We start from the raw sequence: 22,120 nt of genomic DNA on the forward strand, positions 1-22,120 counted from the left end.
GCAATACGCGACCGGACTTGGCATTTAGTGTCGGTATTGCGAGTAGATTCATGGAGAGACCAAAGGTATCTCATATGGCAGCTGTCAAGAGGATCCTTAGATATATTAAAGGGACTCTTGGTTGTGGAATTCTCTTTCCGGCATCGGATACGAGCCGAAAGTGTGATTTACTTGGTTTCACCGATTCCAATTGGTGTGGTGATAAGGATGATAGAAAGTCAACAGCTGGATACATCTTTATGCTAGGTAGAACTCCAATCTCTTGGTGTTCGAAAAAGGAACCGGTGGTAGCACTCTCATCTTGTGAGGCCGAGTATATTGCGGCATCGTTGTGTGCTTGCCAAGCCATGTGGCTTATGAATCTATTGAAGGAGCTTAATAGTAGTGAGGGTGAGGCTATTACTCTCCTTGTCGACAATGTCTCCGCGATCAACCTTGCAAAGAATCCAATTGCACATGGAAGAAGCAAGCACATAGAGATGCGGTTTCATTACTTAAGGGAGTTAGTGAGCGATGGAAAGTTACGATTGGGGTATTGTCGAAGCGAAGATCAAGTAGCTGACTTATTGACCAAGGGTGTGACCAATGAGGTGTTCAAGAGGCTGAGAAGGAAGCTGAGCATGGTGGACTTGGACCAACTGAAGTGAGGTGGTGTGTTGAAACTGCTGTTTTTAGCACTTCAGTTGGCGTAACCGGTTACGCCTGTTACCGTAACCGGTTACGAACCCGTGAAACAGATTTACTGTAGATGTTGCGTTTGCGTAACCGGTTACGCTGTTTGCCGTAACCGGTTACACTGAAGCCCAACTGTTTTTCTGTTTGTTTTAGGGTGCTTTAAATCATTCCAATCATTTTGTAACTTGTACTATATAAGGAGCTCACTACTCCTATGTTGTGGTTAATGCCAATTCACTATCTCACCCTCAATTACTCTCTCTCTCTATTATTTTCTCTTCATTCTTTAATCTTCATCTTCTTCAATTGAACATTTTCCCCATTAAAGAAACCTTAATTTGATTTGTATGTTCCAACAATATCTACCACCGCGAAACTGCACCCCGTCGTAAAAGTGCCAGAAAGGCCAGATCCGCCGTCATATCCCTTATTTTGATTGGTACCTCATTTATCCTTCTTAATTTCACTTTGATCCATGTTTTTTATTCCTTTGGAGGGGGAGAAACGCAAAACCAAGAAATGGAGAGAGATAGGAGTTTCGAAAACAAAGGTAGTGGAAGAGATAAGAAAGAAGAAGAGGAAGAGGCGGAAGAGAGAAGAAAGAAGACGAGGAAGAGAGATGATGTTGGGAAGAGAGAGATGGCGTGAACTTCCATAAAATATGGAAAGGAAAATTTTAAAAGTCACAAAGTTATAGATTTGACTTTGGAAGAAGTTACTCCCTCTCTCCCAAATTATAAGTTACTTTACAATTCTAATATATCATTAATGATTTTTGTCTAATAAACTCTCTACTATTTATTTCTCTTTCTTCTTTCGACTCTTTTAATTTTGATTTCCAATATAATTATTGAAGAGTATTTTTGTAAAGTCTTGCATTATTTCACTTTTCTATAAAGTAATATTTGATTTCTTAATTTGTGTGAAATAACCAAAATGTCTTACACTTTATGATGGACGAAATAGTTTAACACCATAAAATGTGAAAATCAGTAAATAAAGTTAAATAAAACACAACAAATATGCATAACTTTTGTAACTAAAAGGTAAAAAAATAAATTTGATTCAATTTTAGATTTAGAGTACATTTTACCCCAAAATTGGCAATGTGGTCGAAAAAGAAAAAGGGGGACAATATTAAGTTTTCCACTTAATCTTACCTTAAAAAACAAAAAACAAAATACCCAATCCAATTTAATTTAAATTTTAATAATAGATTATAAAACTCAAAAACGACAAAACTTAGTAGCTCCGTGCCGCTTTAGTTCGCCCTTGTAACCAAATTGGGGTCGCACTGAACCCAATTTCCCGGCGAGCTCAACCGGAGTTTCCATCTTCCGTCTGAAACAGCGAGAAACTTCATACAGGTTTTCCTTTTTTATTTATTTATTGCGTACTTAGGGATTTTCCTTCCCCCTGTAACGCGATGATGCAATTCCGCCCTGATTTGCGGCCGCGACAGCCGCCCCTGCAAACGCACCAAAAAATGTGTGTGCGTGTGTTTTTCTGTATTTGAATTAGATCATTAGCTATTTATGGGGGATTTGATTTGTGAGTGAACTCAATTATATATTTGCTCCCGTTGCTGCTTTTGTTCAAGTTCTGCAAATATACATATGGATGAGCTTATCCTTATTCACCCACTTAATGTGTTTGTTAAAATGTTTAAGTTTTTTTTTGTGGAACGGTGAACTTTGTTATTCTTTTTGGCCCTTTCAAATGGAATCCTTGTTGTGATTCAATGTAGCTGGGTTGGTTACTTGTGAGTTCTTGAATGGTTTCTTGATTACCGTTGTGGTAACATATGAAAAAGAAGTTACCATTCATTCAAGTTTTAATTAGAAAAGAGCTAAAAAAAAATAAAATGACGCCTTCATGAATTAGGTGGTGAAGCTTGCAGTAGTTGCATTTATATTATACCTAAATATTTGTCTGTTTTCTGATTTTGTTTATAAAATTTGTAGTGGGGTGTTGGATTTGTATAATTTTATGCTTTGTGAACACTTTGGCCGTGGCTCATGTCTAGGTTGTCAATTGCGTGCTATAGCCCTGCTATAGTGGTGTATGTAGCGGCACGACCCCTCACCGCTATGCTATTGACCTGTAAAGGGCTATTGACAATAGCGGTCATAGCGGCCACGAATAGCGGTGTTGTAGCAGGACAGCAGCAGAGTGCCATAGCGGTTTGCTGGCCGCTATTCTCATCTTGGGTGTAAATTTGTAAACCCAATTTTTTAAGGGTATATTGGTCTTTTTCGATTGCTTCTTCAGTTCATGTTTTCCACTATTCTTCGCAATTCTCTCTTGTTCTTCACCGTTCCAGCCGTACTCCCCTTCATTCTCCCCTGCCTTCTCCTTTGTTCTGTTTGCGTTGCCCTATTTCAATTTTTATAAAACCATGACATCATTATCCTATGCCTCTGCAAGTGTAACACCAACTTCTAGCAACAAAAGTTATTTTAAACCTATTGGTGACAACTTTGATATTGATTGGTAGAGGAACTCTTAGAAAGACCAGAGATAAAAAACAGTTTGTGAATTTTGTGAGCACCCTTCAACATGAGTAGTAACCTTTATAATTTGATTTTGATGGGATATGCATGTTATTGGAATTTATATTTACTGTTGGAATTTTATTGTATATGCTGTCGCAATTTCTATTTTTAAGTATTTATGTATGCTGTTGGAATTTTATTTCCTATATACATTGTTTTCTAGTCTTCACAATAGCGGTCATCCTGCTATCCGCTATGCCTTGATAGCACTTTGGGAGTCCCGGTGTTACGCGCCGCTATCCGAGATTAACAACCTAGGTTCATGTAGAGTATGGTTGAGTTGGGCAGGATTTCTTAAATCAGATTCTACCTTTTGGGACTTTATTGTTCTTATATGTTGCTTTACCACACCAGTAAATGGCATTCTTGTCTACACGAAAAAGTGACTGGTAAAATAAATTTACTAAGGTGTTTTTGTTCATAGGGAATACCGAAAGAGAATCCATTGATAATGAAGGAGCAATCTGATAACAGGAGTACAAAACCTAAAACAGGCACAAAGGAGAAGAAGAAAAGTGAGTTTGAGTTCTGCAAGGTCTGCAATATAAATCACGACCAAGGTATCCGCCACAAGTACTTCCCTAAACACAAAAACTCCCTTTCCACCTTCCTCTCTCGCTTCCAAAACAAACTCTCCGATGTTCGCTATTTCCTCAAAACGCCCTCCCCTCTCAGTCCCGAACTCGCTTCTCGTAATCGCTTCTGGTGTGTTTTCTGTGACCAAGATATCAACGACCTCGCCAGTTCCTTTGCTTGGTATCTAATTTCTGTTTTCAATTTGATGAACCGTTAGTCCAGGTTTTCTTTAATTAAACTATAACTTGAAATGAATGTTGTCTTTGTTCTCGAGGCAGTGAAAGTGCGATTCGTCACCTAGCAAGTGTGGAACATGTAAACAATTTGAAGCACTTCTTTTGGAAATATGGTGGTGCCGTAGATCAGCTGGATGTCTTTAAAGTTTCTGATAATGACATCGCAAAGGTGCCGTATAAAATCTTATATTTGTATTTTAGGGGAATTAAAAAAAAAACTCGTGATATATAGAATGCATTTGTTCATCAAGTTTTTTAGGAAAACATTTGTTCATCATTTGCCGTTTCTTTGTGAGTGCAGTGGGAAAAGAGGTGCACGGCCCTTAAAAAAGAAGCTTCTATGCAAAGCGAGGAAAGTCCTGAAGCAGTTTTTGGACCTTCAAGTGATATCCATAATCAATTGAACAATGGAAATATTGATAGTTTTGAAAATATTTATTCCCATTCTATGAAATCATATCCTTCAAATGTTGTTTTGCCTTTACACTGTGACACGGATAAGTATCAGGTATCCTCTTCAGGCCACTCTGGAGTTGGCAATACTGGCCTATTAGATATTGATAACTCTTCTTTACCTTCGGAAGCGTGCTCTAGTGCAAATCCTCTTGCTTTGCAGGATTTTGCAGGTATGCTTACATTGTCTATTGGAAATGTCATTTCTTATTGTTTACAACTATTGTTCACTTGTGGGATTATTTAAAGTTAAGACTTATCTTCCATGTGGTTATGTTTGTTTCAGTTGGAAGGAGTAGTCATTCTCTCCCTTCTAATGGTGGGCAATGGTCAAGTGATGGCTACTCCAGCAATAAAGTGGTAAGTTTCTGTATTGGGGGAAGAGGGGAGGGTGTCTTAGGCTTTGGCTCTGCTGTATGAAAATCTAACTTATTGGGTTATAGGCTTTCAGCAATAATGGTTGGTGATTTCATTGGTTTGCAAGATCAATTCATCTAAATGCTTGTACATTTTATAATCATTAATTTCTTTCTTAATATTATTCTGATTGTTGGTCCCTTCCTGTTTTGAAACTTATTAATGTTTAATTTCAACACTGACAAAGGTTTTTTTTTTAATGAGTGTAGCAGCTTCTTGATAATGGTAAAGTGGTCAATGGAGAGAGCAGTCAGCAAGGTGTTCAATTTGTTTTTTTTCTCAGTTCTTGTAATTGTATAAAGTTGGGGACTATGTGCAACTATTGCATTTGTCCTTATATACAAAATATTTGAAGACTAATATGAATGCAGTAAAAAAAAGGGTTTTCTGTGGCATTATAAGTCACTCGTATATAGGTAGCTTAGAGGAGGCTATGAGTATAGTGGTAAACTAGTGTATGATGCATTCTCTACTAAAGATTTTCTTCATTTTCAGGTATACAAATGCTCACCCGAATCTCTATTGCGCCCGCTGAAAATAATGCTGGGAATGTTCATTCTGGAGCACCGCCGCCTTGGTTTGAAACAACTGAGGGAGTTCAGATACGTTCTAAGCCTGTTTCAAGACACCTTGTCTCCCATTCAAACAAGTCAGGGAAGCACAAAAAGTTGAATCCTAAACGTGTTGGAGCTGCTTGGGCTGAAAAAAGAAAGATTGAAATGGAGATGGAAAAGAGAGGGGAGATTGTGAGGAACGAATGCGATGCCAACTGGCTTCCTAATTTTGGTAGAGTTTGGCAATCTGGTAGCAGAAGAGAATCAAGAAAAGAATTTGAAAAGGAGAAACAAAAATTGTTAAATGTTGAAACTCAATCTGAGATGCCAATCAAGATACAACCCTATGTTAGCAAAAAAATGGTGCGTTTTACATTTTAAATATTATTGGTCTGATTTATTTCATAACTGTTTGCCAAAACCATTCTACACGGTGTGCTGATAATGCAATCAGGCTTAAAATGGCCAAACCCCTAGTCTGCCATGTTTGGTAAATAAGTGGCAAAATGGGCCAAGTCCCTCGTACTGAGCTGGCCAACACGGCTAAAATGGTGTATCATTTGCATGTCGGCGGAACATTTTTTTAAAAGGGGCTTCTGTCTAACTAACCACGGGCCAACTTACAGAGTCAATAAAATGATCTATATTTTATATTTGAAACAACTAATATTTTGGATAACATGCTAATATGTTGGCATGTCTGGCTTGTTTAGTGCTTCAATTAACTACAGATTCTTTTATTAAGAATTTTAACTTAATTAGTATGTGTTTGTTTAATGAATAATTAGTTATTTCTATGGATTCTTCATTTTTTTAAACTCAGCTTAAGAATGCCATAAGTAGACACGGTGTTTGTGACTTAATCTCTTCGTGTGTTGCCTATCTCTAGAGTGGCTCTATAGCCTTGTCAAGGGTGAAATTTGAAAGAAAATCTGCAAATGAGAAAATGAATTTGCAGCTGTAGCTCCAATCCAAATTGTTAATCTATTATCTAATAACTAGGCCCTTCCTTCTACAATGCACATTAAAGTTGTTTTCACTCGTCACTCTGTAAGTATTGAAACATGTTCCTTTTGTTTGTACTTTGCAGCGGATGGATAGTGGCGCTGATCATGCAAGCGGGTGAAATTTCGGTTAGCAAAAATGTTGGGGGAATCATCTTTAATGTATATATGCATTTAGCATCTGTTACATTGGAAAATGAAACACAACGTGTTTAGCCTCTTTTATACTGTGCAACATTGACCCACCAATTCAACAATGGTTCGTAAAAATATGTACAGCACATACATTAAGCATTGACTGAGAGATATTGCTCTACATCAATGATTGTGATCATAGGGAATCCATTGTACATTTTGAGTGTTGTCTGAATCCTGCCATGACGGTAGCTTTATAGGACCGGGTTTGATTAAGCACAATTTTTGAGCAGTTACTGAATGTTTAATTAGTTTTTGCCAACCAGTTTGATTTTGAACACAGGACAATGTGTTCATAGTAGTGTGCAGTACCGCTTCTAGAAATTCAACTGCATTTATCTCTCTTTGATGTTGTTCCTTTTCTGTAATACTTTTTCTGGACTTTGCCATAGATCTTGAAAATCGGTTAATTATAAAAATTTACTTAGGGTTTTGTTTGATCTTTGAGGGTTACTAGGTAATTTTCAAACTTCAATCCATGTTATTATTCATGAATTGTTGTTATTTCATTCAGCTTAAAAAAGACATGTTCCCTTTTATGAGAAATACTTTATTTTATTAAAACCTCTTAGATTTAAAAGAGTAGTTACAACTATAAAAAAATTTCACAAAAAATAGTTATTTTTCTTGAAGAAACTGATTCCCCGCCCCTTCCTCCAAATATGAAAATATTTTGAAAGTCTTCAATACTACTTTTAGAAGAGAAAGAGTTCTAAAAATATTCAAGCATGCAAGTCATTTTTTAATGGGGAACCTCAACAATCCCCATTAAAATATCCTTCCACTGTGCAGTCACTCCTATCCTTATGTCAATGTTTATTTAATTATACTAAACTTTATTGTGATCATCTTGTCCTTGTCCATATCTACTATTCTTTTTAAGGCATCTCTATATGGCATAATTATTAGATGATTGTTATTCTTAAAATTGTTTCTCCTACATCTAATTCAGTTCACAGTTATTAAATTTAATTTTAAAAAATCACACCAAAATATGCTTAGGAAATATGCCAAATATAAATTATCAAAATAAGGCCAAGGCTATGTTGACATTTCATCAAGATTCTATAATGGTCATTTTCCATCAACAATATATAATTCCAGAGGGACGTTGCATATCCAATAAACAAATATGGTGATGCTGTTGCCACTCGAAAGCTGCACCTCAATAATAATCTTCCCCTAACATAATAGCTTCAAATATTAATTAAGCTTTAGTTTTTGAGTGTTGAAATTGAAAATACCAATAATTAATAATAGCTCCAAACGAATAATCTGGAGAATATTGTGCAAACCATGGTTAAGTAAAGAGAAACACAACACCATTTCATCATCAACATTACACACCAATTCAAAACCATTGTTATTGTCTTTGTCTCTGTAATCATAGGTTCACATCTTCAATTTTGTAATCCTTACATCATTCCCTTAATCTTCCAAAACCCACTTCTGATTTCAACAGGGTTTTTGAAAAACTAGACCTTTTTTTTGTGGGTCATCTTTCTGCCTTCTACCAAAGATTTTATATGGTATTAGGCACTTAAAAGTAGGTATCTTTTTTTTTTTGTTTTTGAAGTGGTGAAGATAAAATAGATTGATATGGGAACAAATAGCCAAGAGCATGAAATTTCAGGAGGATCTGAGGTAAAGATTGTCCTTATATGTGAGTTGTATTTATTTCAATTTTTAACCTCTAAAGCTTCAAGAATTCTGAAGTATACACTTTAATTCATGTTAGGTAAAATATCAGGAGATGGTAGAAAATGAAGTTAGGGAGCCTAGGAAAGATGCAACCCACAAAATAACAGCAGAAAGTTGCAAATCAACCAGCATGGTCATAAAGGTAAAAATACAATATTCCAACTTTTACTTCTTTGTTGGCAGAGTAGAGATTGTGTTATGTATCATTGAATTGAAGCTGAAAAGTGGTGTGATTTGGTATGAAAACAGAAAGGTCATGCAATGATTCCTGCTCACATCATAGCTGAAGCAATATCAACTATCCGTGAAATCGATCTTAGATGGTCCGGTCCAATCACGCCGAAAGAAATGGAATATGTTGAACAGTATGTTCTAGCAAAGTATCCAGAATACTCAAGGTTGATTGAAGGAGATGGAAATGGGATAGACATGTCTACCTTTATCATCAATGAGGAGCCTTTAGATGAAAAGGGAAAGTCACCAAGAGGAACTCCTAGTCCTAGAGACTCTTCTGTATATTCATTTGGCAGTAGTTTACCTGAATCTGATAGGGCCAAGATTCAATTGGAATCATCAAGGTTACTTGATATTCTCAACAAGAAATCCTCTTTCACCGGAAGCTTCATCTCGATCCCGGAAATCCAAGCGCAAAATAAGGTTTTGAAACATTACGGTTTGACAGATGAAGAGTACCTTGTTCTCTTCACTCCGGGATACAAGGATGCTATGATGTTGGTAGGGGAAAGTTACCCTTTTGTTAAGGGAAACTACTACATGACGATTCTCGATCAAGAAGAAGATTATATAAAGGAATTTGCTTTTTTTAAAGAGTCAAAGGTGATTCCAGCACCAAAGAGTTGGTTGGACTTGAGGATTAAAGGGTCTCAGCTGAGCCAAAACTTTAGGAGGAGGTGTAAAATCAGCCCCAAAGGGCTATTCACTTATCCAGCAGATGCTAGTGGAACAATGCATTGGATCTCAGAGGCTCATAGGAACCATTGGCATGTGCTACTTGATGCATCTGCCTATGTAGTTGGAAGAGATCGGCTCCATCTCGCGCTTCATCGCCCTGATTTTGTGATCTGTAGTCTTGACAACAATACTCATTCCAATAATACTCATTCCAATCCTTCAAGAATCACCTGTCTTTTAATCAGAAAGGAGTCCTTTGACACCTCAGGCGCTTCATCCCAAGTAGTTGAATGAATGTTATTCGGAAGACAAATGAAGTTTGCACTGCAGAAAAGAACCGTGAATTTTCCCGGTGTACTATGTAGAATGAATAAATTAGTACATACAAATAGAATACTATTTATTGGTCACTGGTTTGGATGCATATGTATTCCTAAATCAACCAGGTTGTTTGTATTTTTATGTTTAAATGAGGTTTTGGTTGTTTGTCTATTGTAACCAAACCCCATTTTTTCTTTATCAGATAAATGTTTTCAAGACTTTTTATTTTACGTCTTACCATAAACCTCTTGGCACGATCAAACATCTCTTATCCTGTTTTGGTATATGCTCTTTCCTTTTATGCTTAATGTTGTTTATGAAGGTGATGAAGCCAAACATGTCCAATTATGATAACAAAATTGTGCAAATGCTAAAAACTGTTGAAGCTAAAAGTTAATTTTATATGCTAAAAGGGAAGTAAAACTAGATTCAATATCTATTCTAATAGAATCTTCATCTCATTTTCAAATTGAAATCAGATTTTATTCAAATTCTAAGAGTTGAAGAGTTGTTACTATCAATCACTTCAGCCTCAATCTCACTACAGCAAATAAGAACAGCACAACAAGAAATATGATACTCTACAAAGAGACATCAACAACAAAGTTTTATCCCACTGAGTGGAGTCGGCTAATTGGATCAACTTTCGACATAATGTTCACTCTACATAAACACATGCCATTAAAAACTACAACAAAATACAATACTTAGCTTACCAAGTGTAAAATCCTGCAACTACGATAGCCTTAATTATATCTATTGTACAAAACAGACATGAAGGAATATCATATCTTATTTGATCCAAGAAATCAGTAGCTTGTTCTGCCATCACCCTCCGTGATCACATCCTTGAAACATCCATTACTTGGAATCATTGGCAATACATGTTCTTGATGAGGCGTAATGACATCAAGAAGATAAGGGCCAGGAGTGTCCAACATTTTCTGAATAGCTTCTCGAAGCTCTTCCTTCTTTGTCACACGAGCCGCCGGTATTCCACAAGCATCAGCAAATCCAAGCATGTTGGGGAAAATCTCTTCCTCCCTAGAAGGGTCACCAAGATAAGTATGACCTCTGTTTGACTTATAGAATCTATCCTCCCATTGAACAACCATACCCAAATGTTGGTTATTCAACAACAATATCTTAATTGGAAGATTCTCCACTCTTATAGTAGCCAACTCTTGAACATTCATTATAAAGCTACCATCCCCATCAATATCAACAACGATCGCATCGGGGTTAGCAACAGCAGCACCAATAGCAGCCGGTAATCCAAAACCCATAGCACCGAGTCCACCAGATGTTAACCACTGCCTAGGTCTCTTATACTCATAAAATTGAGCAGCCCACATCTGATGTTGTCCAACACCAGTACTAATAATAGCATCTCCATTAGTCAACTCATCAAGAACCTGAATAGCATACTGAGGCGAAATCGCATTCTCAAACGTCTTAAACCCGAGAGGAAACTTCAATTTCTGAACATTCAACTCCTGCCTCCAAGCTTCAAAATCAAGTTTACCCTTAACTCCTTTACTCTCCAAAACCCTATTTAGACCTTCCAATGCCACCTTCATATCAGCGCATATCGACAGATGTGGAATCTTATTCTTCCCAATCTCAGCCGAATCAATATCAATATGAACAATCTTAGCCCTACTCGCAAAAGCTTCTAACTTTCCAGTTACACGATCATCAAACCTAACCCCGAAAGCAAGCAACAAATCACTACTATCAACCGCATAATTAGCATAAACAGTACCATGCATACCCAACATATGAAGGGAATGTTCCCCTCCAATAGGGTAACTACCAAGTCCCATTAAAGTACTAGCAACAGGAATACCAGTTAGTTCGACAAACCGGTTCAATTCCTCACTGGAATTCAAACAACCACCTCCAACATACAAAACCGGTTTTTTAGATTCTAATATTAACCTCAAAACCTGTTCAAATTGAGCTTCATCAGGAATCTTGGGTAGCCTGGAGACATATCCAGTGAGCTTGATGGGCTCGGCCCAATTCGGAACTGCTAACTGTTGTTGAATATCTTTAGGCACGTCGATGAGAACCGGGCCGGGCCTACCTGAAGTTGCAAGGAAAAAAGCCTCTTTCACAACCCTAGGAATATCTTCAACATCAAGAATGAGGTAGTTATGCTTTGTGATAGATCTCGTTACTTCAACGATTGGGGTTTCTTGAAAAGCATCAGTTCCGATCATTCTCCGGGGAACTTGACCGGTAATGGCGATGAGAGGAACACTGTCCATCAACGCATCAGCAAGACCGCTGACTAGGTTAGTAGCACCGGGACCGGAGGTAGCGATACAGACTCCAGGGAGACCGGAGGAGCGCGCGTAGCCTTCGGCGGCGAAGACTCCACCTTGTTCGTGGCGGGGGAGTATGTTCCGGATTGTTTTGGAGCGGGTTAGAGCTTGGTGGATCTCCATGGAAGCTCCGCCGGGGTAAGCGAACACGTTGGTGACGCCTTGACGCTCGAGAGCTTCGACGAGAATGTCGGCGCCTTTTCTTGGCTCGGTGGAGGAGAAGCGGGAGATGTGTTGGTCATCGGAGGTGGAGATGGTGGACGGTGGAGCGGTCGGCGAGTTGGAGAGGGAGGATGAGATAGTGAGGGGACGAGTGTGAATGGATGGTGGTTTGTTGAAAATGGGAGAGAAAGGGAATGTGAGAGTAGAGTTTCGTTTAAGGAAAGTGGAATACGAAGAAGAAGATGGAGTGAACGGAGATCTGGAAGGGGTGGTGGCGGCGGTGGTGGCGGCGGCTGCGGCCATTGTTGAATGGAAGTAGAGTTTGAGTTTGCTAGTGTGATGATACGAATATTCAGTTGTCTTGTCTGGTTTATATTATTAGTATCATAGTATGTGACTGAGGTTGTTTTGGTTCTTTCTTTACTTTTTTTGCCCTTGTCTTTTTGTATAATGTATCGGTGTGTGGAGGGTAAATTAGTCAACTTCAGTCGATGGGGTTTCATTTTGTGGTGTGTATCTCGCCGCGCGATAATCCACGTGTGTTAATTTACATTTTTAGATATTTGTTTTCACAATATATAAAAAGACTTGTGTCAACAATATAAAAAGACTTGTGTCGATTTTCTAATATTTTGATAATCATAATTTCATAGAATAAACACAATACAATTGGATTTTATTCATGATTTTTTTTATAGTAATCTAATTTTTCAATTTAATTACTACATTAATCATGTTTCTCCTATAATGTCAAAATACTCGAATTTCAAAACAAAACAAAAAAATTTACAGTAAAGAGGATGTGTCACACACTGACACACGCCTTCAAAATTGAATTCATGTGCCATACATATTGGCGCATGCGTCAGATCTATTGAGCTTATGTTCAAATGTTATATACATGTATCAATTGTATGGCGCCAATGTATATTTTTTATTTTTTAAATTAAAATGTATAATTAAATAATAATAATAAAATTTAATTACTAATATTAATGAATTTAAATAGAATTATATGCGAGAAAATTTTATACACATATTTTAACAACCAGCTTGATTATAACGACCACAAACTCCACACCTCGACGCTCCCCTTTGCCGTAGAGGCCTCCCACGATTCCCCTGAAGTGTTCGGTGCCTCACATGAGGTGTTCGGTGCGAGATCCCTAGGATATTAGTGTTATCCATGACAACTAGCATCTCTTCTCAGCTACCATAATCGAGCTCGGTGTCCATGCCGTCGTAGTTTGGTTGTGTTGGTTGGGTTACAGGTAGGCAGGCTAGACGGTTGAATTGGGACATTGATTTGTTTTGGAAACGAAACAATGGTTGTTGTGGTGTTTGGTAGGTACGTATTGGTTGGGTGTTTTGGTGGTATGATGTTTGGGTGTATGTTGGTTGGGTGCTATGGTAGAAAGTGGTGGTAATCATATGCCTCGCCGATGCTAAGGTAAGATGTGGTGGCGACATATGTTTGTTGGTGGTATAAGTCGTGTTTTTGGTTTTGTGTTTGGGGGTGTGGCATGAATTAGTCGCGAGTTTAGTAATGTTGTTGGGTTGGTTGTTGGGTGTAGGTGGATAGATAATCATGTTCTGTTGGATGTTGGATGTATGTTGTTTAGTAATGTTGTTGGGTTGGTTGTTGGGTGTAAGTGGGTTGACAATTTCGTTGGGTCGGTTGTTGGGTGTAGGAGGATTGGTAATCATCTTGGGTGTTTGATGACGAAGCTCGTCGATCAAATACCTCAGTTCAGACATAAACTGAGTTGTCGTACTTGATATATACCAATTCATATAATTCTGTGTTGGTTTAGATTCGAATAGCATGACAACATCATTTATGATCCATTGATGACAACACTTCACTAACGACACCATTATTAGCGAAGTCTTTCCAATTGGTAAAGTTCCATTGGGCATCGACTCTAAGTTGATGCTATTGTCCCAAAGACGTCGGAAAATCTAGGATTTGTTGATGCATGTCGGACTGAAGTTTGACAAGGTCACATGGTGTATCTTCACAGTAGTGAACATGATGATCATTGTTGTTACTGCCCAAGCGACAACATCTTCTTGGTTAATTTCATGGTTCAGGCCCAGATATGGCCTCCAAATAAAATGTAGAGGGGAAATATATTATTAGATTAGTAAATGGTTAATATTAAAACTAAATTACCAAGATGAATAATTTAGTTGTAATACATCATCTCATCCAAGGTGGTCCAAAAGATTTCGATAAGCTGTTATACAATGTTTAGAACATTTATTGTAGTTCATCCCTTGAGTGGACCATCTAACCCAAAAGAGTGAAAGTAAATTATTTAGAGTTATTTATAGTATAAAGTAAGTAAATGGAAATAATATTACAAATTTACTTTGTCGCGTAGGGGAATATGAAGTCGTTGTCGTTGACGGGGCTAGGGACGACATCCTCTACCAAGCCCATGCTTGGAGCAAAATTGTGCATGAACAAAATGAACAAGTACCGTTGTTTGCGCTTTTACACAAAGAACTATATAAACGGGATAAAATGGTTGAATCTAAACTATATTTTGTTGTTTTATCTATGTCTTTTAACAAATATAAATACGTTAAATTTACAATATTACTTGTAGTTTCGGGAAATAAAAAGTGACCAAATAGCATCATAATATGACATCTAGTTTTAATTATTATTTTTTGTTCTCGAGAATTTTTGTTTAATACCATATTTCTATAATGATGTTTAAGGTGACTTAGATGAATACCTTGGCCTATCACTGCTTCTTCAAACAAATCGGCACCCAAAAGTTCCTCACGTATTACATTGTCTTGGTTAGCTTTTCCATTAACATCCTTACCTTCGATACGTAGACCCAACAACATGTACGCATTCTCTATTGTATCAGTACACTTTCCACTTGGAAGATGAAAAATGTGTGTTTTGGGTTTCCATCTTTCTAGTAATGCGAGGATAAATTTATAATTAATTGAGTAGAAAAAGATGTTGAGAACATTACCTAAACCGGCATGATGTAAATAGGGTTCTATGAACACGTCGTTTGGGATATATTCATGTACATGATAACGAAATCTCTTTTGATCCTAAAAAAAACATACATAAGTTTTTCATAAAGAAAAAATATTAAGGAAAAGAAATGCATACATTCTTGCAAATAAAAACTTACAAATTTCACAATGTTATTGACGGTTCCTCTATGTGTATCACCCATGGTTAAGAGCGTCATTTTTAGAAAGTTTATGTGTGTTTGTTGATGATAAAAATGAGTAAGGAAAGTGTGTTTGTTGATGATAAAAATGAGTTAGGAAAGTGTTTGTTGATGATGAAAATGAAGTGAGTGAAAGTGGTATTTATAAGGAATTGAGTGGTTGATTGGTTTTTACGTGTTAAATGCAACAATTGAACGTTGCATGTAGTCCAACACCTAGGAGCCATTACCATTGGTGCATGCATTATTTTTCTTTGCTAGGCGCCATTCAATATGGCGCATACGAGGTTGGCAGCATGGCAGCATATAGGGTGGCAGGTTGCATGCATGGATGCAAAGGCACCATTCAATGTGGCACATGCAGTATGGAAGAGAGTATGATGGTGTAGTCTGCGTTGCAACATAAAGGGATGTGCCATTTGGACTGGCGCCTATGTTAGTTTTTTAAAGGATGCACTAGATCAAGTTACCTCTGAATTTGGAAATCGAAAGGTGTTTTAGAGCACTTCCAGAGTGGTTGAATGATCTGAACTGCTTCCTTGGACCTTCGTGAAGCTGTTTGAATGTTTAGAACCCTTTGAAATGGCCTGGATGCTCCTACCCGAATCCTCTTGCAAGTGGCAAAAGTTGAAAATGGGGAATGGTGTTCAAGGTGTTACAGACCTAATGTTAAGGCTTGAATAGTTTCTATAAGTGTATGGAAGGTGTTTGTATGGTTGTTTGACATAGAAAATACTTGGAACTCAAAAATGCTAAGTTTATGCAAAGTGACAATTTTGAAGTTTCAAGTGGAGTAGTGATTTTGAGAATTTCTGTATGTTTTGTTTCAGAACCAAAGGCCTCTATTTATAGGCTCAATTTGTGATTTTTTTGAGGGGGGGGGGTCAGATCATTTGGCTCTCCTGATTTCAAATTGTATAACTTTGCTTGTTTGTGAAGAAAATGAGAAAGTTATGGTTTTAATGGATAATACAAAGATCTTTAGAGTAGTTGGACACTTTAAATATGTTGCTTCTGAGCTTGTATGTTGAGTGTATGCAGAAGGAACAAGTTAGAGGCTCAAGGAGTGGACTTTGTGCAAAAAGCTTACTTTTCCAAAATGGCAATGGTGCCTTTCTTCCCTAAATGGCAAATCAACTTGGATAATGTTTGAATCACTTAGATAATATCCCAAAAGCTTGTGGAAGTCTATACTTGTTGGTCTTGTGGGTAAAATTGAGAATGAGCACTGTTGAGAATGTGTTGAACAACTTTATCAAATCCGGATGAGTCTAAAAAAATATCTCGGACTGTAACTGCATCGTCGCAAGTTCTGTACCGAAACACGTAACCGTTATCATCCAACAACTTCAATAGTTGTTACATCTCACTTATATCTCCCCTAATCGCCTTGTTATTATTGTACCAAATATTATACACTTGACTTATATTTGATACATTGTCTGGTCACTTCTGTTTCAATGTGGCAAGTATATTTTCCGGTTGGACAAGATTCAAGGACACGTCACTAATACATGTCTTCTCTTCCAGTTTGAGCCGACATACATTAGGATGACCTTGTAACTTTAAGCCCAATTCATGGTTATGCAAAACACAAATAAAACTAAATTTCCACTTCTTGCTAGCCAACATATAACCACGAATTTTAAATGGACACTTGCATTTTCTACTACTCGTGTCGTCTCTTTTAAACCTCCTTAGAGGAGTATGGTATCTCCCGTTTCTTTTGTACAACATTGTTACGAAAGCATTTATTCTTTCCGAACCATTATTTGATCTTCCTATTACCACACCAAAACCAAGGCTAGTTTCATTCCTACGAATCCATGTGAGCATGCTATCACGATCATCAAACTCTTGCTTGTTATTAAATTCACCGTCGACATCTACCGCCTTTATGACAACCCCTTCAACACTCAAAGAAACATTGTTTGTAGAAACTAATTCTTTTGAAATATTATCGGGGTGCACCATACCTATTTGTAAACAATAACAAAAATAACATAAAATTACAAAAATGCTGAAAAAACAGCACACACGTGTTTTGGAGATGTACCTACGGAACGTGTTCATGTTCAACATGTTCCAGAGTTGCACCTACAGAAACAATGTTACATTTTTTAATAAAAATTTGATGCTTAATCTGAGCAACGTAATGGACAAAGTTAAATCTTTACCTGAAATCCAGTCTTCTCTTGCTCTCTTTGATTTGTTGCACCAAAAAGTCGGAGTTTTGGAGTGAAAAATGATATTGATGATGTAGGATTTTTAGCTTGGTGAAGATGAGTGTTGAAGAAGAAAAACAACAACTGGAGAGTGATCATGCTCGTTTAAAGTATATCAGATAGTTCCAGAGCTACATCTACGAAATATTCTGGCGCTAAGACGTTCTGTAGATGTAGCTACAGAAAAAACCTGAACTGAATTAATTTGAAGTTTTTCCCAATGTTTACTAGTTTAAAATGCTTGCATAGATGTAACTCCAGAAAAAAATTAGCAAAAAGAAATGTGCATCCTTATGTGTATCTCCGAAATCCGGAGGCATAAATGAAATTTCACTAGGTGTGTAAGAGTATAAGGGGTGGATCGAGATATTCTTTAATATTATTAGTCTTGGGCTATCAATCTCGCCACAACATCTTATATTGAAAGAGTCACCTGCCATGTTATAGACAAAATCACAATTCAAATGATGAGCGACCAGGTTTGTAGGTGAAAACATTGACCAGTCCAAAGAAGAAAGGCTACATATATCTGGTCATAGAGTTAGGGAAAAGATCATCACTTATTCACATATACATACATATAAGTGTTTACACATAAATATAAACAGGATATATACCATTATACTCACACCAAATACAAAATTAATTTTACTTTCTTTCTTCTTTTTTTCCGAAAGAATGATATTTGATTAACAACCCACAAGCTTGTAAAACAGCTAGGGAAATTAATCCCCTAAAGTCACTTGTGTCTATCTCTCTCCACAAGAATTTTTTAAATATTTTTTGAAATAAACTCATCTAATGGTGGAGAATGGATAAAAAATTGATCCAATGGTTTGTATACCTTTAACTGCAGTGGCCGCATCATTTTTTACTGCAGTGGATCCCAGTCCCTAGTGGAGAAACAATACTTTTTTAAAAATATTTATAGTATGTTTGATTTGACTTTTAAATGGGTCAAAAATAATTTTAAAAATATATAATTGATTTTGGAGCGATTATAAGATGTTTGATTCTTTTAAAATAGAATTGATCTTGTTTTAAGAATTGATTTTACTTTTAACTACAATTTCTGAGTTTAAATATATTGTTCAACTCACTTTTATAAATATATCTAAAGATAAATCAATTATGTTAAATTTAATTCTAATAAAATCAATTCTATTAAAATCAATTTTAATATAATCAATTATGTCAAAATCAATTTTTTCAGCAGTCAATCCAAACATACACTTAGACTCGAAAAAATTTAATTTAAATTTAATCTTAAATATGCAAATGGTATAAAATATGATTTTATATTGTTTGTCCATTAAAATTCTCTCTCTCCTTTTCGTGTTAAATTTAAAATACATTTTAAATGTTGAACAAAACAGAGCCGTAATTAGATGCGGTCTTTCATTTTGATTAGTTATGTGTTTGTTGATCATTGCGTACAAATTGAGTACTACAAATTGAGTACTCTACAAACTCTGATCCTCTTATTTTTTTGAGTTCAACGTTTTTGAGTTCCTGGGATTGGTATGGTACACTATTTGAACACATAATAACAAACCAAATTCTACACAACTGGTATCAACAATTTTTTTAGTGTTCAAAGCCTAAAAAAGCTTCAAGAACTTGTTAACAAAACTTGAATTTCAAGATCATTTGCACTAATAGAAACAATTTTATGAGCTTGAATCTGTCACAATTTCTTTCTCAATCACAAGACCATTGTAGTAAATAAACTAAAATAGTTCGGAACCAGGTATACGAGTCACCTCTCTTATAAATCCAACATTATGCCCGGTGAGGTGAGACTTAACCACTCACACTTGCATCCAACACAAACATACAATTAGTATCATAGGAATTAGGAAACATCTGCAAGAACACAGCCTAAAATCTGTTAGCAGGATTAACACGTTTCACACATTGCACAGAAGGATCATTGTTCCATTTTACTTTTTGTACATACACAGTTAAATCATGCTGTTGATCATCAAGTTAACATGTTCTTGATGCCACCCCATACAAATTAAGTTAACAAAACCATTTCTAAATTGCAAGCAATAAAAAAATTCCAAGCAACATAGCAGAAGTCCAGCGTCTTGACAATCCATCTTCAGCGGTGTGGTTACTTAGCTGCTGAGCAAAAAGGAAACCACCAAAGGCATTGGAACCATTTCCAGACATTAGTATAAACAAAAAAACACGCCAAATGAAAAAGAGAAAGATCTGAATGGTATATAACAAAGTTGCCAGTTCCACTTATGATTATGCATATAAATTAACATGGCTGTGCGTGTTGGAGCACAAGTGCACATGGGTTAATTCTGAGTTAAGTTATTACTCTCATGCAGTGCAACAAATCTAATTTGAAAAGTCGCAATCAAATTTTCAAATGTGCTACTGAGTAATCCAGTATCACATTAAAGTAACAGAGGCTCAAATTTTGCAAAGAAAATAAAGCAAGTGTTGTATAAGATGAATGTTATTAAAGGAATGCAACTTGATATAAATTCAAACCACATTTAGCAGATTTTGCAGGTAAAAAGTGTTAATTGATTTGTTTGATATTATAATCTGGAAAGAAATCCATCAGTTAAATTTAGCCCTACGGAATTTGAATAAACTAATTGATGGCTGGAGGAGCTCTAAATCCAACAGCTTTCTAGGCTAAACATATTTGATGGAAGTAATGAGTAAAATCAACCTTGACCATTTAAACTGCCATTGTTGGTAAGTTCTGTACCGTCCTTTCATGACGAAAGAATAATAACTGAAATAGAAAAACAGAAGAACCAACTGACCCCGCCTAGTGAAATGGAAAATGCAAATACATCATCTAACACCAACCATCATTTTTTTGATAAAGCCTACTATACGGTCGAACAAAGAGACACATTGGACTAAAACAGTAGGAAAGTAAAGTCATTAGCAGAGATATACACTAAAATTGAATACAATGAATGTAACTAAAAACCAAGAAATGACATGCAAGGTAATCAAATCTTATGAATAAGCTCTACACATTTATTTATACAATATCTAGTATACTTATGTTCAAACCAACCAATGAATCATCTATCTATAAAAACAGAATATCCCTTCATAATTGCATAATGATTATTCATACCAATATGCATTTTAAGTAACAAAACGGCGCCACTACCTCAAAACGAACATTTAAACAAACTCAACACTTCAGCCGTTCCAAAACAAAAAACACAAGTTCCTCCCTCACCTCTCACTTCATACGTTTATAATGTATTCATGTAATTTATCCCAAAAAAAAAAAAAAAATGATCAAATAGCTCTCATCCAGCTGCTACCCCATTTTTGGAGTCGGCCGCTCCGCGCTGCTATCCGGGATTGACTACTCTAACACTACCTCAAAACGACCATTTAAACAAACTCCTGTCTCCAACCAGTAAAACCCCTACTCGCCAAGCCTCACCAACACTAATCAGTTCTATTTTCTAAAACTATTACTAGAGTCTATGTCTAAGTGTTTGTGCTTCATAGTTCAAAACAAAAATTCATCCCCTAAAAAATAAAACAAAACGATACCTCTAGCCATCGACATTGTGGTGACCACTGGCACCACCACCGGCAGCAGCATACGAACCATCATCCGCACCAGTCTGCCAAACAGACTGCCAAGCCTGAGAAGGCGGCTGAACATAAACCCCCGTAGCCGGATCAACCGCCGGACGACCAATCATCATCCCGGCAGGTTGCCCCATAGGAGGATAATAATAAGGAACACCACTCGCAGTAGCCCCAACAATGGTAGCTTCATCTTTAATCTCATCTCTCGGAACAATATCAACCAAAAAATCAAAAATATCGGTTCTCGTAATAGCAGCAGCGATGTCGTTTTTCTGCAAGGTCCGTCGTTTATTCTCTTCCGCATGAAGCCAAGAGCGAATGGTGAGTTCGAGAATGAAAAGCTCGCAGGCTTTAGCGAAGAGGATGGGTGCTTCGGCGGAGATCATGCGGACGTCTTCGTCGGCTTTCATGATTTTCTTAATGCGTGCTAATGGGAGTTGGTGGTTTTTGAAGTCGTTGACGTGTTCGATTTCTTGTCTTTGGTAGGACCAGAACATTTGAAGCTGTTGCTGTTGTTGCTGTAAGAGGTGTTGGAATGGTGGAGGAGTGGCCGCCGTGGGTTGCGGAGGTGGATATTGGGTTTGTTGTTGTTGGTTGTGGTTGTTGTTGTTGTTCTCCATGATGATGATGGATGATGTTTTAGAGTGAGAATTGGTGGCTCTTGATTTTGATGGAATTGGGAATTTAATGGAAGGAAATCAATTTAGTTTGATGGGATAAGGTAGGGCCTAGGGCACGGGATTTTTTTTCTTTTCCTTTTTTCCGGCTTTTTTTTTTTGTTTTTTTTTTAAATTGTTAGTCATTGGTTTGATGACATGGAGTTCAACTTGAAGAGTGCTTGAAGATCAAAATAAGTAACCATAAAATCATGTTTTCTTAACACCGGATGAGTTGCTCATGATTTTTTCATAACCTGCTATGCTTTGACAGGGGTTCGGCTACTTCCATCAACATTTAAAATTGTATGAGGGTGGTTCAGGGTATTTCATTAAATGTGT

At 36.8% G+C, this 22,120-nt stretch overlaps 4 protein-coding genes across 7 annotated transcripts; 2 read left to right on the top strand and 2 right to left on the bottom strand.

Moving 5' to 3' along the window:
• The first annotated feature begins 1,883 nt into the window (after positions 1 to 1,883).
• Positions 1,884 to 7,008, top strand: LOC131660991 (TITAN-like protein). Of its 3 annotated transcripts, none has more exons than XM_058930376.1 (8): positions 1,884 to 2,042; positions 3,655 to 3,986; positions 4,085 to 4,211; positions 4,344 to 4,668; positions 4,782 to 4,855; positions 5,122 to 5,170; positions 5,408 to 5,829; positions 6,557 to 7,008. In XM_058930376.1, exons 2-8 carry the CDS (start codon positions 3,682 to 3,684, stop codon positions 6,590 to 6,592), a joined length of 1,338 nt encoding a protein of 445 aa, XP_058786359.1. In that variant the 5' UTR covers positions 1,884 to 2,042; positions 3,655 to 3,681; the 3' UTR covers positions 6,593 to 7,008. The 3 variants fall into 3 exon arrangements, with proteins under 3 accessions (XP_058786359.1, XP_058786360.1, XP_058786361.1); XM_058930377.1 differs by having other exon boundaries at positions 5,125 to 5,170; XM_058930378.1 differs by lacking the exon at positions 1,884 to 2,042 and having other exon boundaries at positions 3,722 to 3,986; positions 4,081 to 4,211.
• Positions 7,009 to 7,784: 776 nt separating this feature from the next.
• LOC131660993 (uncharacterized) lies at positions 7,785 to 9,905 on the top strand. The gene is made up of 3 exons (XM_058930379.1): positions 7,785 to 8,309; positions 8,404 to 8,508; positions 8,616 to 9,905. Exons 1-3 carry the CDS (start codon positions 8,265 to 8,267, stop codon positions 9,570 to 9,572), a joined length of 1,107 nt encoding a protein of 368 aa, XP_058786362.1. The 5' UTR covers positions 7,785 to 8,264; the 3' UTR covers positions 9,573 to 9,905.
• A 155-nt stretch (positions 9,906 to 10,060) lies between these two features.
• LOC131660990 (acetolactate synthase 2, chloroplastic) lies at positions 10,061 to 12,454 on the bottom strand. The gene has a single exon (XM_058930375.1). The coding sequence runs from the start codon at positions 12,392 to 12,394 to the stop codon at positions 10,409 to 10,411; it is 1,986 nt and encodes a 661-aa protein (XP_058786358.1). The 5' UTR covers positions 12,395 to 12,454; the 3' UTR covers positions 10,061 to 10,408.
• A 6,938-nt stretch (positions 12,455 to 19,392) lies between these two features.
• Positions 19,393 to 21,804, bottom strand: LOC131660994 (nuclear transcription factor Y subunit C-1-like). 2 transcript variants are annotated; one of them, XM_058930381.1, is made up of 2 exons: positions 21,081 to 21,804; positions 19,393 to 19,655 (listed from the first exon to the last, which is right to left on the bottom strand). In XM_058930381.1, exon 1 carries the CDS (start codon positions 21,740 to 21,742, stop codon positions 21,083 to 21,085), a length of 660 nt encoding a protein of 219 aa, XP_058786364.1. In that variant the 5' UTR covers positions 21,743 to 21,804; the 3' UTR covers positions 19,393 to 19,655; positions 21,081 to 21,082. The 2 variants fall into 2 exon arrangements, with proteins under 2 accessions (XP_058786364.1, XP_058786363.1); XM_058930380.1 differs by having other exon boundaries at positions 19,393 to 19,652; positions 21,081 to 21,803.
• Between the last annotated feature and the right edge of the window lie 316 nt (positions 21,805 to 22,120).

Source organism: Vicia villosa, linkage group LG3 (genome assembly GCF_029867415.1).
Source record: "Vicia villosa cultivar HV-30 ecotype Madison, WI linkage group LG3, Vvil1.0, whole genome shotgun sequence".
Taxonomy (NCBI): domain Eukaryota; kingdom Viridiplantae; phylum Streptophyta; class Magnoliopsida; order Fabales; family Fabaceae; genus Vicia; species Vicia villosa.